Source organism: Pyrgilauda ruficollis, unplaced genomic scaffold, assembly GCF_017590135.1.
Source record: "Pyrgilauda ruficollis isolate IOZ18807 unplaced genomic scaffold, ASM1759013v1 scaffold19, whole genome shotgun sequence".
Taxonomy (NCBI): Eukaryota; Metazoa; Chordata; class Aves; order Passeriformes; family Passeridae; genus Pyrgilauda; species Pyrgilauda ruficollis.
This window is the reverse complement of record NW_024518095.1, coordinates 1,027,620-1,041,640: the sequence shown is the minus strand read 5'-3', so window position 1 is coordinate 1,041,640 and position 14,021 is coordinate 1,027,620. Positions and strand designations below refer to the sequence as shown.

At 38.8% G+C, this 14,021-nt stretch overlaps 1 protein-coding gene across 1 annotated transcript in view; it reads left to right on the top strand.

The window, feature by feature from the left end:
- NELL2 (neural EGFL like 2) overlaps positions 1-14,021 on the top strand; it is a 133,690-nt gene that overhangs the window by 106,430 nt on the left and 13,239 nt on the right. Inside the window, exon 16 of the mRNA XM_041465590.1 lies at positions 11,389-11,529. Coding sequence (XP_041321524.1) covers positions 11,389-11,529 — 141 coding nt within the window. The remainder of the gene's footprint in view (positions 1-11,388; positions 11,530-14,021) is intronic.

The window sequence follows — 14,021 nt, the reverse complement described above, 5'->3', positions numbered from 1 at the left end:
TTTTTTTACTTGCCTCACTTTAAAAGAAATAGTTTCTCAGAACAGTAATTCTAGGAATTTGGACTCCTGCACTGCTTACATGCCTCTGGTTAATGTAGTTTCCTGCTGTACTGCATAGGGCACATTATCTGTATCTGTTCCTGACTGGAGATAAATAGGGAGAAATAGCCTCACTCACAGAACATGACTGTTCCAGGCAGACAGGCCTAATTTGTACTGTCAAATCTGATATTCCTAGAAAGCTTCTGGAAAGTGTCATTTGCTGCTCTGGAGCAGAGAGTGCTTTTGGCCCCTGTATTTTTGTTCCTCTTGATAAGCCTTACATAAATTATGAGGTTAGGAGCTATCATCTTTCCAGCTTCTGTTCTGTTGATAAGCTATACAGTAGCTAACTGTGCTGTACCTTTTTCCCCTTAAATACACTATCCCAACTTGTGCTTGGCCGGTGCAAAAAATTAATGGATTTGTAGGTTTTTATTCAGAAATAAGCATAGAAACCTGAGTCTGTGATGTTTACAGTCCAAATTTAGATTCAGAAAGGACTGTTGCTGAAAAGAGAATACTGCATATTCCTCAATACAGATAAGAATCTAGCAAATAATAAATTATTGTAATTTGAGTTATTATAATTAATGATTTCAGCAAACTTCAGTTAACTATGCTCCCATAAAAGCCAAGTCTTTGTCTTTACTATTAAGAGGAAGTTCAAAACAGAAAAAGAAAACATGATTGGCAATCTCAGAAACTGTGTTCAGCTAACCCCTGGAGAATGTGCTTTTCCTGCAAAGAATGCTCTATGTTAACAATGTTCCAAGTGTTAATTAAGGCTACAGAAAGATAGACACGTGCAGCCAATGGATGGGTTGCAAACTTGGCATAAATTGTATAGATAAGCTGTTTGTGAGATTCTGAAACTCATCATGTTTGTGTACAAAACAGCTTCCTGCTCTTGTCTTTTTCCAAATATTTTCCTTGAGAATGTATAATAATATGAAGTTAATGAGTGGGTGCTGGTGCTATATCAGACTAGTATTTCAAGTATCTGTAAAAATCAGACATCCTTAGAGGGCAGCAGAACTGTATGGGGGCTCTTATACTTCTACATTTGTGGTCTACATTATGAGATCTGTCTGAAACAAATAATGCAAGACTTCAATCACAGTATCACAAAAACATGGAATGGTTTAGATAGAAGGGACCTTTAAGACCATCTAGTTCCAGTCCCTCTGCCATTGGCAGGGACACTTTTCCCTATACCAGGTTGCTAAGAGCTCTGTCCAACCTGGCCTTGAACACCTTCAGGAGGGGGCATCCACAGCTTCTCTGGGCAACCTCTTCCAGAGATTCACCACCCTCACAGTAAATAGCTTCTTCCTAAGATCTGATTTAGACCTACTCTCAGTTTTCAAGCCATTCCCCTTTGTTCTCTCACTACATGCCCTTTGTAAATAGTCTTGTCCAATCTTTCCTTTAAGTTCCCTTCAGGTACTGGAAGGCCACAATTAGGTTACCCTGAAGTCTTCTTTTTTCCTGGCTGAACAATTCAAATTCTCTCAGCCTTTCCTCGTAGGAGAAGTGCTTCATCCCTCTAATCATCTTGTTGGATCTCCTCTGGACTCACCCCAGCAGTTCCATGTCCTCTCTGTGGTGGGAACCCCATAGCTGGCTGCGGCATTGTGGGTGAGGTCTCTCCAGAGTAGAGTACAGGGGCAGAATAGGGGCAGAATCACTTCCTTTGACTGTCTCATCACATTTCTTTTGATGATGACCAGCATGTGTTTAGCTTTCTGGGCCATGCCCAGCTTTGGTTCTCTGGATCATGCCCAGCCTCTCCTCCCCAGCACCCCCGAGTCCTTCTCAGCAGGGCTGCTCTCCATCTGTTCATCCCCAGCCTGTGCTGATTCCAGGGTTTGCCCCAACCCACGTGCAGCACCTTGCACTTGGTCTCCTCAAACCCCCTGAGATTCCCATGGGCCCACTGCTCAGGCCTGTCCAGGTCCCTCTGGATGGCATCCTGTGCTTCAGGTGCATCAGCTGCACCACTCAGCTCGGTGTCATCTGCACACGTGCTGAGAGTGCAGCAGATCCCTTCATCTATGGCATTCATGAAGACGTTAAATAATGTCAGCCCCAGTACAGACAATTACTATCAGTGAGTGTCCCTGTGACTTTTGTGCTCTATCTGTTCTACCAAATAAAGCAGGCGGGAGAGAAAGGACAAGGGGTAGATGGTACCCCACTTTCTCCTCATTTTACAAATTTGGGATCAAGCCACACAAGGAGAATTGAGTAGGTGACAAAGTTTCCATAAGAGGACAGCAGCAGAAGTCCGGGAAGGATGTAGGTAATCTCATTTCTTTTCTCCTTGCCCCTCTGTTAAATATGTCATTAGCTGAGAGAAAACATGGTGGGGTTTATAGCATATTGTTTGTCAGTGGGAAGTACAGTGAATTTGTAAAACCTAAAAAAACTCCTTTGACTTTCAAGGAGGGCATATTTGAAAATGGCTATGTCATTATATAGAAAAAAATGTTTAAAACTTGTCTCTGAGAGTAAACAAATGAGATCTGCAGCAAGCAAAGAGGTAAGCCAGGGTTCTGCAGATCAGATACTTTTGCCTGGCTGCAGTGTTTGAAAGGAAGTGTTCTCCTGTTCTCACCTGAATTTTTCTCAGATAGGAAAAATAAGCTCAAAAATAGCAGTGAGACTACTTTAGAAGCTTGGAATGTTTACTTGCTTTACTCTGCTTTACATTTTTATTTATAATTATTCACAAAGAAAATCTTTGATAGAATTTTTTAAAAAATGCCCATATTGAATTTAATGTGCATTCTGGATTTAGACATGAATCCTGCTTACCTCATCCTTTCAGTTTTATAACTAAAGATGCCTTGCTGCTTCATCCTTCTGTGTCTTTTTCTCCATATTCATTGCCTGACACAGTTTCTTGGGTGCATATAATTTCTTTCCTCCCTCAGTGTCAACAGTTTTAAATCACAAAAGATTTTTTCTTTGCTGAAGAGTCACGTAGTGATACTTACCTTTTTTTCTTTATATCTTTCTTTAGCTTGTTGCAAAACTCCAATCATATAGGTAGCATCTTAAGAAAAAAAAAAAAAAACAGGGGAGAAAGAAGCCAGGGAAGAGAGAATACTACAAAAGAGCTGTAAGGAGAAAGGATTTTCTTGTTATTTCTTAAAAAATCTAAATGCATCCACTACTTAGCTATTATTTGCTATGAGGAAAAAAGTCCTTTATTAGACATGAAAACTAAAGTTTCAGCTACATTCTTAAAATACAGTGGTCTATAAATAGAATGTGAATAGTTCAGCTGGGCAGCATTATAATAGAATTTTCTTCTGTTATATAAGGGAAATTGGGATGACCTTCATCACTCACTGTAAGCTCTCTCATGAATTATGAGTCATTCAACTATTAGTGGAATTAAAATCTATAACACTGCCAGTCATTGTCCTGTATCCCTATGGAGCTCTTCCTTTTTCTTTCAACATGAGGATGTCTGCAGTCTCTGCACATATCATGCCAATGATATGTTTATAGCCCAAGCAAAGGATTAGTGATTTAGTTTTAAACTGTTTCTACATCTTCTTCATATTTATATTGAGAATATTTATTGTTTTCTTGATGAGTTGTTTTCAATTGTAGCACAAAAGAATGATGTGTGTGGTTTTTTTCCTTTTTTTTTGTGTTTCAGCGATTTTATACGATCTCTACATGATTTGACAGTTCAGGAGTGGCAATGCAAATTAGTTGTCTATGGACTAAGAGTCCTGGTAAGAAGCCATTGGTAAAAAAATGTGTGTAAGAATAAACTTTAGCACACATATACTATGTGCAATACCTTGACCAAAGAGTAGAGGACTGTGGCAGGAGACCAAGCTCAAATGAGGATGTCAAAAACAATTCCTTGTTCCCCAAACTGTGTTTGAGTTGCTTTGAGGGTTCTTTTGTTTGTTTTCCATAACTTGCCTCTGAACTAAATGCTTGGGAATTGACTATAATTCTTAACAGAGCTGATCTGAAACAACTTTTCACAAGGCTGAGAATATGCTGGTTACATCAGTCTTTCATGTGTAAACATCCTAACTCATGGTTGTGACTGACTTGCCTCCTCACTTGAGGAAACCCAAGACCTTTTGTCAGTACACTGTGCAAGTGAAGGCTTCCTTCACACCCATTGGAAAAGAGGGAACATTTGCCAAAACTACCTCTTCTCTTTTCAAACTAATTCCCTTTTGTTTAGAACTCAGCTACCCTTACCCAACTTTAGCAGCTGGCCACTAGTGTGATAGTCCTGCTTCTCATGTGCAAATGGAGTGATGTGATTTTCAGGTGCTAGTCAGTGTCTGAAACAGGTGTGTCAAGGTACAAAAGTGGTTTTGCTATCTTGGAGAAAAGCAGTGCTTTTCTTTTTCAAGGTAGGGCTAATGAGCAAACAGAAGCATGTGTTACAGTTGACATGAGATGCTGTACTGAGAATGATGAACTCAGTGAATGCAAAACCACCTCTTTGTCAACAACTACAAACAGAGGCCCAATTCCTCTTAATTAGTCTTTCTAATGAGGATTGGCATGATCAGTGTCACACAATGGAGCTGAAAAATAAATTATTTTTATTTTACAGTATTTATGAATGCACCTTGTTCTTCATGGCCGATTAGGTGCTCTGAATTTCAATTTGTGTTTGCTACAAATACACTTCCTTTGATGATATTGGGTGTGCAATGGGAGGCATAGTTTCAATTATTGGTGTGATCTGTGATTGATCAATTTTTCACAACAAAGAGTTGTTAGCAGGGCCACATGGTGAAGCAGTCAGTGGAAAATTCCCTTTGATAACATTTCTGTCTAATTTTGGAGCACTGCCACTGCCACACATGAAATACCAACACGATTGAATTTCTTTTTGCTGGCATTTAGCAGGACCTATGGGGGTGTGCAGAAATCAATGGGGGATCAGGAGTCTGGAAAATTGCATACTTGAAGAATTAATGAAGTATAATTCTGTATTACATTCTCAATCACATTTTGCTTCCTTTTCATTAATGTAACTAAATTAGTTTTCCATGGACAGGGTACTTTATAAACTGCAATCATGGTCTTGCTGGGATTAAAATGAAAAAAAAAAAAAAAAGACCTGTTATAATAGTAGCTATTTTTTCATGCAACATGACAGTTGGAAATTTTTAGTGAAGAACATATCATCTGCAGCACTGACTCCACCTGTCACAGCAATTTTAAGATGACTTAACCAGAAGTTCTACTAGATCTGGGAGGTGTTGAGATAGAAGCAGCAACTCCAAAGACATTCCAAATACTATTTTTTTTTTCCCCAAGATGGGCCTTATTCATTATCCAGGGGAGCAGGGAGAGGAAGTGCCACAGTCTTTACTCTTCTCTGAAGGCTGTATCTGATATAACTGCTGTTTCTAATGCTGTGTTCTTCTGCTCATGGAGCTGTGTTATGGTAGGATAGAGTTGTGGGTGACTCCTCTCCTTGCTGTGTCCCATGGGCCATCCATAATCTTGCCCTTTAGGATTTAAACTTGTAACTGAATAAAATGTTGGGATGAAATTGTAATTAAAATCAAGAATATTCTATGGTTTAATGACAGCTTTGATGTGAGAACCCATACAGTGAAAAGAATGCCCTAGTACTCAAGATATGATATCATATCTTTAAAGAGTTCCTCAAACATGACAAATCAGAGTGAGACTGTAAACAAAATCAGGCTCCAGAACTGTGACTGACAAAGGAAGTAAGATCTTTTTGAAGTCAGGCACAGTGTTAGAAAAAAAAAAGGAGCTGATCAAACTTTACAAAACAGATTTAAAAGTCATTCTAAACAAGTTTTCTGGTATAACTGATATCTTCTGGGATTATGTCAGCATTCTTAGCCACTATATTCTTGAGGGTTTTATTCCTCTTTATGATATTTATATGCATATGGTATATAAGAATGTAGTGGGGTGGAAGTCCCAAAATCCTTACTGTTTTGTTTTAACAGTAAGATAGCTCCAGTGTATTGAACTACTTTCAGAATCTTACATTCCTCTGCCTTGACCTGTTTTTTGCATATGATCTCAAATCAAAGGTCTGGTTGAACAGGAGGGTCTTTTCAAGTATCATCATATTAGAAATCTGTTGACACATGAAAACCAGCCCAAACACTTTTTGGTTCTTAAATACAAGAGCTGGAACTCTAGAATTTGCAGCAGAGATGATCCCTTTTCAGGGCTAGTCCAGAAAATTGAGTTCTTGATAGCAAATACTTCATGTAGTACAGTGAACTTTCATTTAGTCCTACTGAATAAGGCCTTTTCCTCCTTCCATATGTATTTACTAAAATTAGATAACCCAGACATCATCTTAATCCTACTGTTATCTGAGCATAAGTCTGAATAGTTGAAACATGACCTTTTACATACAAGCCAGACATAATATCCTTGAAATTGTATTGACATATACATATGACATAAAGGCATATCAGAGTCTGACTGTTCCAAATGTACCCATGGAAAAAAACAAAACAGATATTGAAGATTTATCTGTTTAATCAGCTTCCAATCTCCTAAACCACTTCTTCAGTGATCTGTTGCTGAAATTGTTTTTCTTTCAGTTGTTTGCACTTTATAATATATATGGGGCTGGGGTGTGGCTGGCTTAGGAGGTTAGTGTTAGACTGGAAAGGCTGTTGCCATTGAAATGAGATCTCAAATTTAGGCTGAGTCAGGAGTGACTGAACATTTTGAAAGATGTTGGCTGCTCATTAATCTCTGTAGCCATACCCAGTGACAAAACCCAATTAGCACTGGGACAGATTATTGCAATTGGGAGTCTCTATTAATTGGCAGTCTTAGCTAGGTGCCATATATTATTCTGTCACAAAAAACCTTCCAGTGTGGAGACAACTAAGTTCTAAATATACACAGCTTCCAATCTGTGGTGTTGACTTCTTGACAAGCAAGGACTTTGGTTTGTATTGACCTGGATAAAGCAGAAAACATTTATGGACTGTGTTGTGCTCTGTGTCTCTTTAAGTTTGTGAATGCAGGCTTTTCTAAGAGGAGGATTTGGTGATTAACATTTAGTCTTGAAGTGAGTAATATAAAATGGTAGCAACACCCCTCCCCCACACCATGATTCTTTGTTGAGTGCAGCTTGACTACATTAGAGCTTGATCCTGTTGCTGGATGAAAGAGAACTGCTATCTTTCTAATTGGCAATTTTATAGCACTTTCAGTCTTCAAAAAGTCCTATTATACAGAAATTCTCTAATAATATGAATCAGACAGCTAGTTCTCCTTTGCTTTTTTTTTGTACCAGTGGATAATTTGCTAATGATCTTATTTTACTCTTCAGGGAGCAGAGTTTTCTCAGTGTTCCCAAGAGAAAAGGGTATAATAGCTAAAGTTGTTGGCACAGTTAAGGAAATGAGTGATCCTGGGGTATAAGGAAGGTATTTGGGAGGGCAAATGTCATGTCAAGGGGAGCTAGGCATATACAGCTCTTACTTTCAAAATGCCTCTGAATTTGTGTCTACTTTATTAGAGTGAGGCCTCAGCAAAAGAAATAAAAAATTTTGAGTTGAAAAATGGGTAACAAAAATATGGAAATAGGAAGGCTGACTGGCATAAATGAAAATATAAAGCCTTTTGCTACTTTCTTTTATACAGTAATATTTCATATTCCATGCTTTTCTAGTACAGCATCAAACAGGACTTTATTATCACTTGTAATATTCCATATAGCCCACTGACAGACCATAGCCACTGGCCAAGCAAAACTTCAATCAGTTTTTCTTCTCTTGTCAGCTCACACCTCTGACAGAGCAGCTGCAAGATGATTCATCTAAGAAGGTTTCACCATAGGACAGGGGAAAATTACTTCTATCTGCTTTTCCCATACTAATAAGATCATTTCAGTTGTAGATACTTTTGCAGCACTTTCTGAGCCATGCTATGCCTATTTGAAAACAGAAATCTTTTTATCCAAATGTCAAGAAATTTTTCCATGAAATCAGTGCTTTTACTTTATAAGACACATTTTTGCTGCAGTTTCCTGTTTCACAGAGTTGCAACAGTCATATTTTGTCCCATTACAGAGTACGTTTCTAAGTGAATTAATAATCAGCATTAGCTGTGAGAATTAAAACAAAATTCTATGCATAAGGAACATCTATATTCTGAAACCCACTGGCATGTGCTTAAGATATCATTTGCCTAAAAAGTTAGTGGTGGAAAGTGTTTTGGATTTCCTTTCTTTGCTGCAAAATCCTGAAAGGAGTAATGGCTTATTCAGCAAGGGTGCACCAATGGTTCCAATGCATGCAGTCTGTGAGGAGCAGGACACTCTTCAAGACCTGCAGTGTGCTTCCATACCTGCTTACCATGAGGCTTTCTTATGTAACTCCACTCCAAGTTTGCATGCAGTCATAACAAAACCAGAAGGATGTATTTCTTTGTTTATTGACATTGGATAAAGCATTTCATCCCACGTAATACTTCTTGTGTTACGGATTCATCAGGTAGTTTGCAAATAAATACAGAGAAGCTGCTTTTGTTGTCACTTTACCAATACTGACGTGACATTCGCGGCTTGCTCTTCCTGAATAATCAAGGAGTTCATCGAATGCATTCTACTTGTGCATGTGATATTGCGCTTACACTTAAAAGGCTTACAGATTCACAAATAATTTTTTCTGAAGAGAGGAGCATAGGCTTTCTTTAATTCATGTCTGTTACTTTGACCTAAATAACACTTGTTTCTCCAGCTCATCACCACTAAATACATTCCACTTCCCCAAAGAAATATATGCCATCCAGTGTCTTAATGCAATGTTATTAAGTAGCCAGTATGAAGATTAACATTAAATCTTAACAGCAGCTCTTCTCCATCAGCCTCTGAGTGGACATGCACTATTGGTTCTCTGGGGTTTGTAGCTTTAGCCAGCCACAAGTTGTGTTGTGCTGGCCAGGTGATCCGAAGTGTTTAGCAGGGTCACTTCTGTTCTGCCTGACAAGCTGGCAGCCAGGCAGCACATTCCCCAGGGGTAAGGGAACCTCCAGATTGCAGTCCTTTCTTCTTTTATTTTCCTTTTTCATGAGTTATCTGTGGCTTTCTGAGTGAGTAGCAGTAGATAAGACACAGACTGCAAGCCAACCTTTTCTCACTACTGTAACATAATTTTCATTGATCTCCCTCTGATCTCTCAAGCACCTCTGAGGTCCCACTGGCTCCTGGCTGCTCACAAGAAAAAGGCCAGAGTTTATACTGATTTAGAAAGAAACACACTGAGCAGTGGAAGATTGTAAAGGTTTGGCATTTCTCAGTCCTGCAGCACAAGTGCTCAGATGATTATCTTGGAATTCATAGTGGAGTTGAATTTTTTTTTTAAAACCAGTAGAGACTTATGACTTAATTTGTGATGCACAAAGCAGCAAAATATACTGTAATTGCTGCAATATTTCAGCAGGAATATTGGTTGTTTTCATCATCATAAAGACTGATAATGTACATCAAGGATGCCTGTTTAGAGATACTGTTGATAGAAAATCAGATTGATGCATCATAGCAAAAATTTCTAATGATATTTTTGTCAAGGATCTGTAAAGCTTTTAAAAACCGATACGCTCATGATACAGTTGTACAGTTATTCCAAAGAAATGTTTAAAACAATTATTTAGCATGTAAATAAAATACCCAGAGTGCATCCCACATACCCCCTGTCATGTATAAGAAAAACACAACTCAAAACCAAATGTGAGTGACTGTGCTATACCTTGTGGTTTATGCAGGTGTTCCCCACAGACTAATATTTTTATTACCCTGAAATGTGGAACAAAGTGTTGTCAATGGATGATGAAGTCTCAGGGTTTTATAAAATTTGTCTTTGAATAGGTTTCACAAAATACTTGGTAAGAGTATGTCTATATAGTCACACATTATTTTTCTCAGAAAAGAAATTCCTTACTTTATTGTAGCTCACATTTTATTTCCTTAGACAGTTTATACTTTCTCCTATGAAAATAGCAAATGACATAAATGGGAGGTAACAGGGACTGTAGCCAGAATTTTACTGTATTTTACATGTATCTCAGTGGTCACATCACACCTCTCCTCCATATCTGCATCCTAGAGGATGCTAGGTCAGCTGCTGATGTACTTCAAGAGTTTCAGTCTTAATTTGTTGCTTCAGTTCTTAGTTTTAAAGACTCTGCTTTGGCCAGAGTGGCCAGTACACTGAGAGTTTATTCATTGTTCAAACTCATGGTGGAGAGTGATTAGAGCTTTTTGTTTCTGAAGGCACTTTGTACATGTTGTGCCTCCCTTTGTGTTGGTTCTATAGGCACCTCTCAATCAGCTTGATGCTCAGATAGGTATGCTACTTCTGGCAAAAAACACAGTGGTAAGGCAGTGATCTGATAGGGAACAACTCAGTTTTACTCCTATTTGACTCCATACTCCTGGTATTCCATAACTCTTAACAGCACTCATACTCTGGGACCTATTCTTTAGTACAGCTTATTGTGTACCTGAAGGCACTGGAAATGAACATGTCACAAAGTTCTCTGCATCTCTGCCAAGTCCATGAGTACGGGTCTTTAGAACATGCTGTGGTGGATTTTGGATCTAGTGAGTGTATTAAAAAAAAATCCATTCTGTGATAAACTGTTATTGTAAAGTTTAGTCAGTGGAAGTTGGTGGTTTAAGAGACACATTTCCCAAAGGAATTTCCAGGAGAAAGAGAATGTGTTTTGTTTCACTCTCATGTTTGGAAACCCAATTGTTTTGTTTGATGATTAGAGAGGAGCCTGCAGTCAGTTATGTTGAGATTCAGAGGTGCTGGTATAAATCAACAGGAGCTTCACAGGACAGGGAAGCCCTTCTAACCTAAAAATGGTGTCACCAAAAGCATAACCAAGGACCAGAGTAAATAATTAATGTTTTTATAGGCCCCTAGGAAAAAAAAAAAAAAAAATTTTTTTTATCAGGTAGCCTGCACTACGCAAAGGGTTAAGATCTTATTATATGAACTGGGATCTAATTCTTTTCTTCATATTAGGGGTAGTTTAAACAGATGTCAGATTACCTGTCATGTTTTGTGACAAAATGAGTTGTTACTATGTAGGCAGTAAATTGTGATTAGCAGTACCTCTGCTGCTGTTAGGCCCAAAATCATTAGCCAAGTACTTTTATGGAAACAATTCAAAACTTCACTGCAATTAATTCTGCAAACTCAAGTGTCAGTAATGAAAATAATTCTGTGAAACCTAGAAACACCAGGGGTATTGTTCTTTCCTTGAATGAATACAGCAGTTTTCTCTGTGTGAATTTTCTTCTGTTTTGTTGTTCTTAATAAACAGACATTGATGAGTGCTCGGATGGCTTTGTTCAGTGCGACAGCCGTGCTAACTGCATTAACCTGCCCGGCTGGTACCACTGCGAGTGCAGAGATGGCTACCATGACAATGGAATGTTTTCACCAAGTGGAGAATCCTGTGAAGGTCAGTGTCTAAAAAAGGTGGGGTGCTGTTATGGTTCACATGAAAGTGTCCAGAAAATGTCTGGTGTTTCAGATTGTAGTCGTCTAGCATTGTCTTGAAAACTGCAGTGAAATTTAAAGCTTGACCCAAAAGAATTACAGTCTAAATGAACCTCATCATCAAAGGCAAAAGAATATAAATATGAATATTCCTATAACGTGGAGCATTAGTGGAGCAATTCTGTGTTTTACTAACATAATATGTAAAGTTAGGCATGGTGATTGAAATGCAGTTTCTCTGGCCCTACATCTGTTTCTGTGCTTGTCCCTTGCATAAGTGATTTCCCGTGGGCTGGTAGCATGCACTGTAATCTGTCACTCCACAGTAATCTGCTTATTTGTCAGATTCTTAGTGTATAGGAAATGGGCCTCAATCCAGACCTCATTTCTTCCGCTTTGTTTTCCTCATACACTGAAATAGCTCTTGATAAAAATATTTCCCATTGCAGAAAATGATTATGCATCCCTGAGACCCTCACCTGTACCTTGGCTATACTGTGGTGTTTCTCCTGTGTAATGGCTAACTGCTTCTAGAAGGCTGCAATTTGCAGACCTACATTACAAACTAGGGAGCTCAGTGGACATAGGGCTGGTGTAAGGTGTAGGGGACAAGAGAGTGACAAGGGGGACAAGGAGATGGAAAGGTTTTCTGTGTTCATGAATGGTGTTAGAGAGAACAGCAGATTAATAAGAACACAATTACTTTCAGATGCAGGACTCTTAGTATGGAATGTTATTCAGTTCTTAAGGTATTTCATGCTGCCGCTCTTAAATAACAGAGCAAGCCAGTCTTTTTTTTTTGTCATGGGCTTCTCAGGGCAAAATTATCACCCTTTCTCCCTTCTTTCTCTGAGTGCTGAAATATTCGGTGCTCACAGTCTAAGCTTTCTCATTGCTGTTTAAACTCACATTGGTGGGCTGCATTAGTCCCAAAGGGAAGCAATTGAATTAATTTCTCTAAGGTAGACACACAGACAGTTCTCCAGGAGTGAGAATGACCTTTCTGGTATACCCATCATCAATACTTTATTTCAACACATTTTCATCACAGCTGAAAGCCTGTATTCCCAGGAGGAATCAGCAATTTAAGGCAACCACTGCTTTCATAAGTCGAGCTTCCTTTGTCAAGAACTAACTAAATATCAGTGTTAGCTGGCCAGGAGTTAGGACAGGAAGGTGCAATGAATACATTTCGATCCCTCTGATGATAACATTGCATTTCTGTCACTCATGGCACAGGAAATAAATACTCCAGCCAGGTATTTATGGAAATAATATCCCGTGTGTTATCTTCAGTGTCAGTATAACACTTGCCTGGTGGATTGAAGATGGTGGTTTGGCACCTGCTGTCTCAAGAGAGATACACTATACAAAGTGACTGTGCTATGATGTGTGCAAAGAAGTATCAATTAAGCAGCAAATTCTAAACAAGTGAAAAGGCAAGGGAAAAGGAATGTGGGGATTGCTACATGTGTACAGAAGCTGCAATTATTAGACTGTTTTGACCTTTTCTACGAAGAGCTAGCAGCTCTTTATTAAACGTACACAGTGGATAACAAGTAATTAGAATTAAATCACAGATGCCAGAAAACTGTCTTCATTGCTGATAACCCTAGTGACTAACATTGGAACACTTCCTGTTTGATTGATTGCAGCTCCAAGCGTTGGGATCCTTAGCAGCTTGAGATCGCAGAATTATAGAATGTGTTGGATTGGAAGGTACCTTAAAGATCTCGTAGTTCCAACCCCCCTGGGCAGGAACACATCTCCCTAGTACAGATTGCTCAGGACCCCACCCAGCCTGGCCTTGAGAGGGAGGAAGGTTAGATATTTGATTAATTTTACCACATCACTTTTTATTGGATTGGTACTTGTGACATGTTGTCTCAGATAAAAATAAAACCAGAAGGGTGTGAAGAGACAACCTAGAATCCATTGCAGTGTGGAAAGTTGAACTTGCAGTAGCACAACACCGTAGTGCAGAAGCAATCATCTTCTCTGCTGTCAGAGCTTTCCACTGTAAGAGATTTTCCTACTGGGTTTAGAGACAAGAAAATTGATTGATTTGATAGTTCTTCAGTAACCCCTGGTTAGATGTGATTAGATTGAGCTGCTGGTGGATGGTCTTTCAGACAGTCACTTTAATGGGCAGCAGCTTCCAGGCTATACTAATCTCAAATTTCAAATCACAGTTCTCACCTTCAACTCTATCCAGGACCAGCATCCTCTGAAACTTTCTGTCTTGTGCAAGTGCTTCAGCTTGCAGAGCTGTAGAAGGAACAGTGCAAACTACTTCAAAGTAGTGTTTTATATAGAGTGCGTAATAGGCTTGACTTGACTCATGTTTTGTAAGTTTCAGAGTTGCTTTGAAGTAAGTTCCTTCTTCTAGAGGAAATAACCTTTAAAATCCAAGGAAGATTTTCTTTCTTTATTGTTCTAAAAAATCTGGGTCTG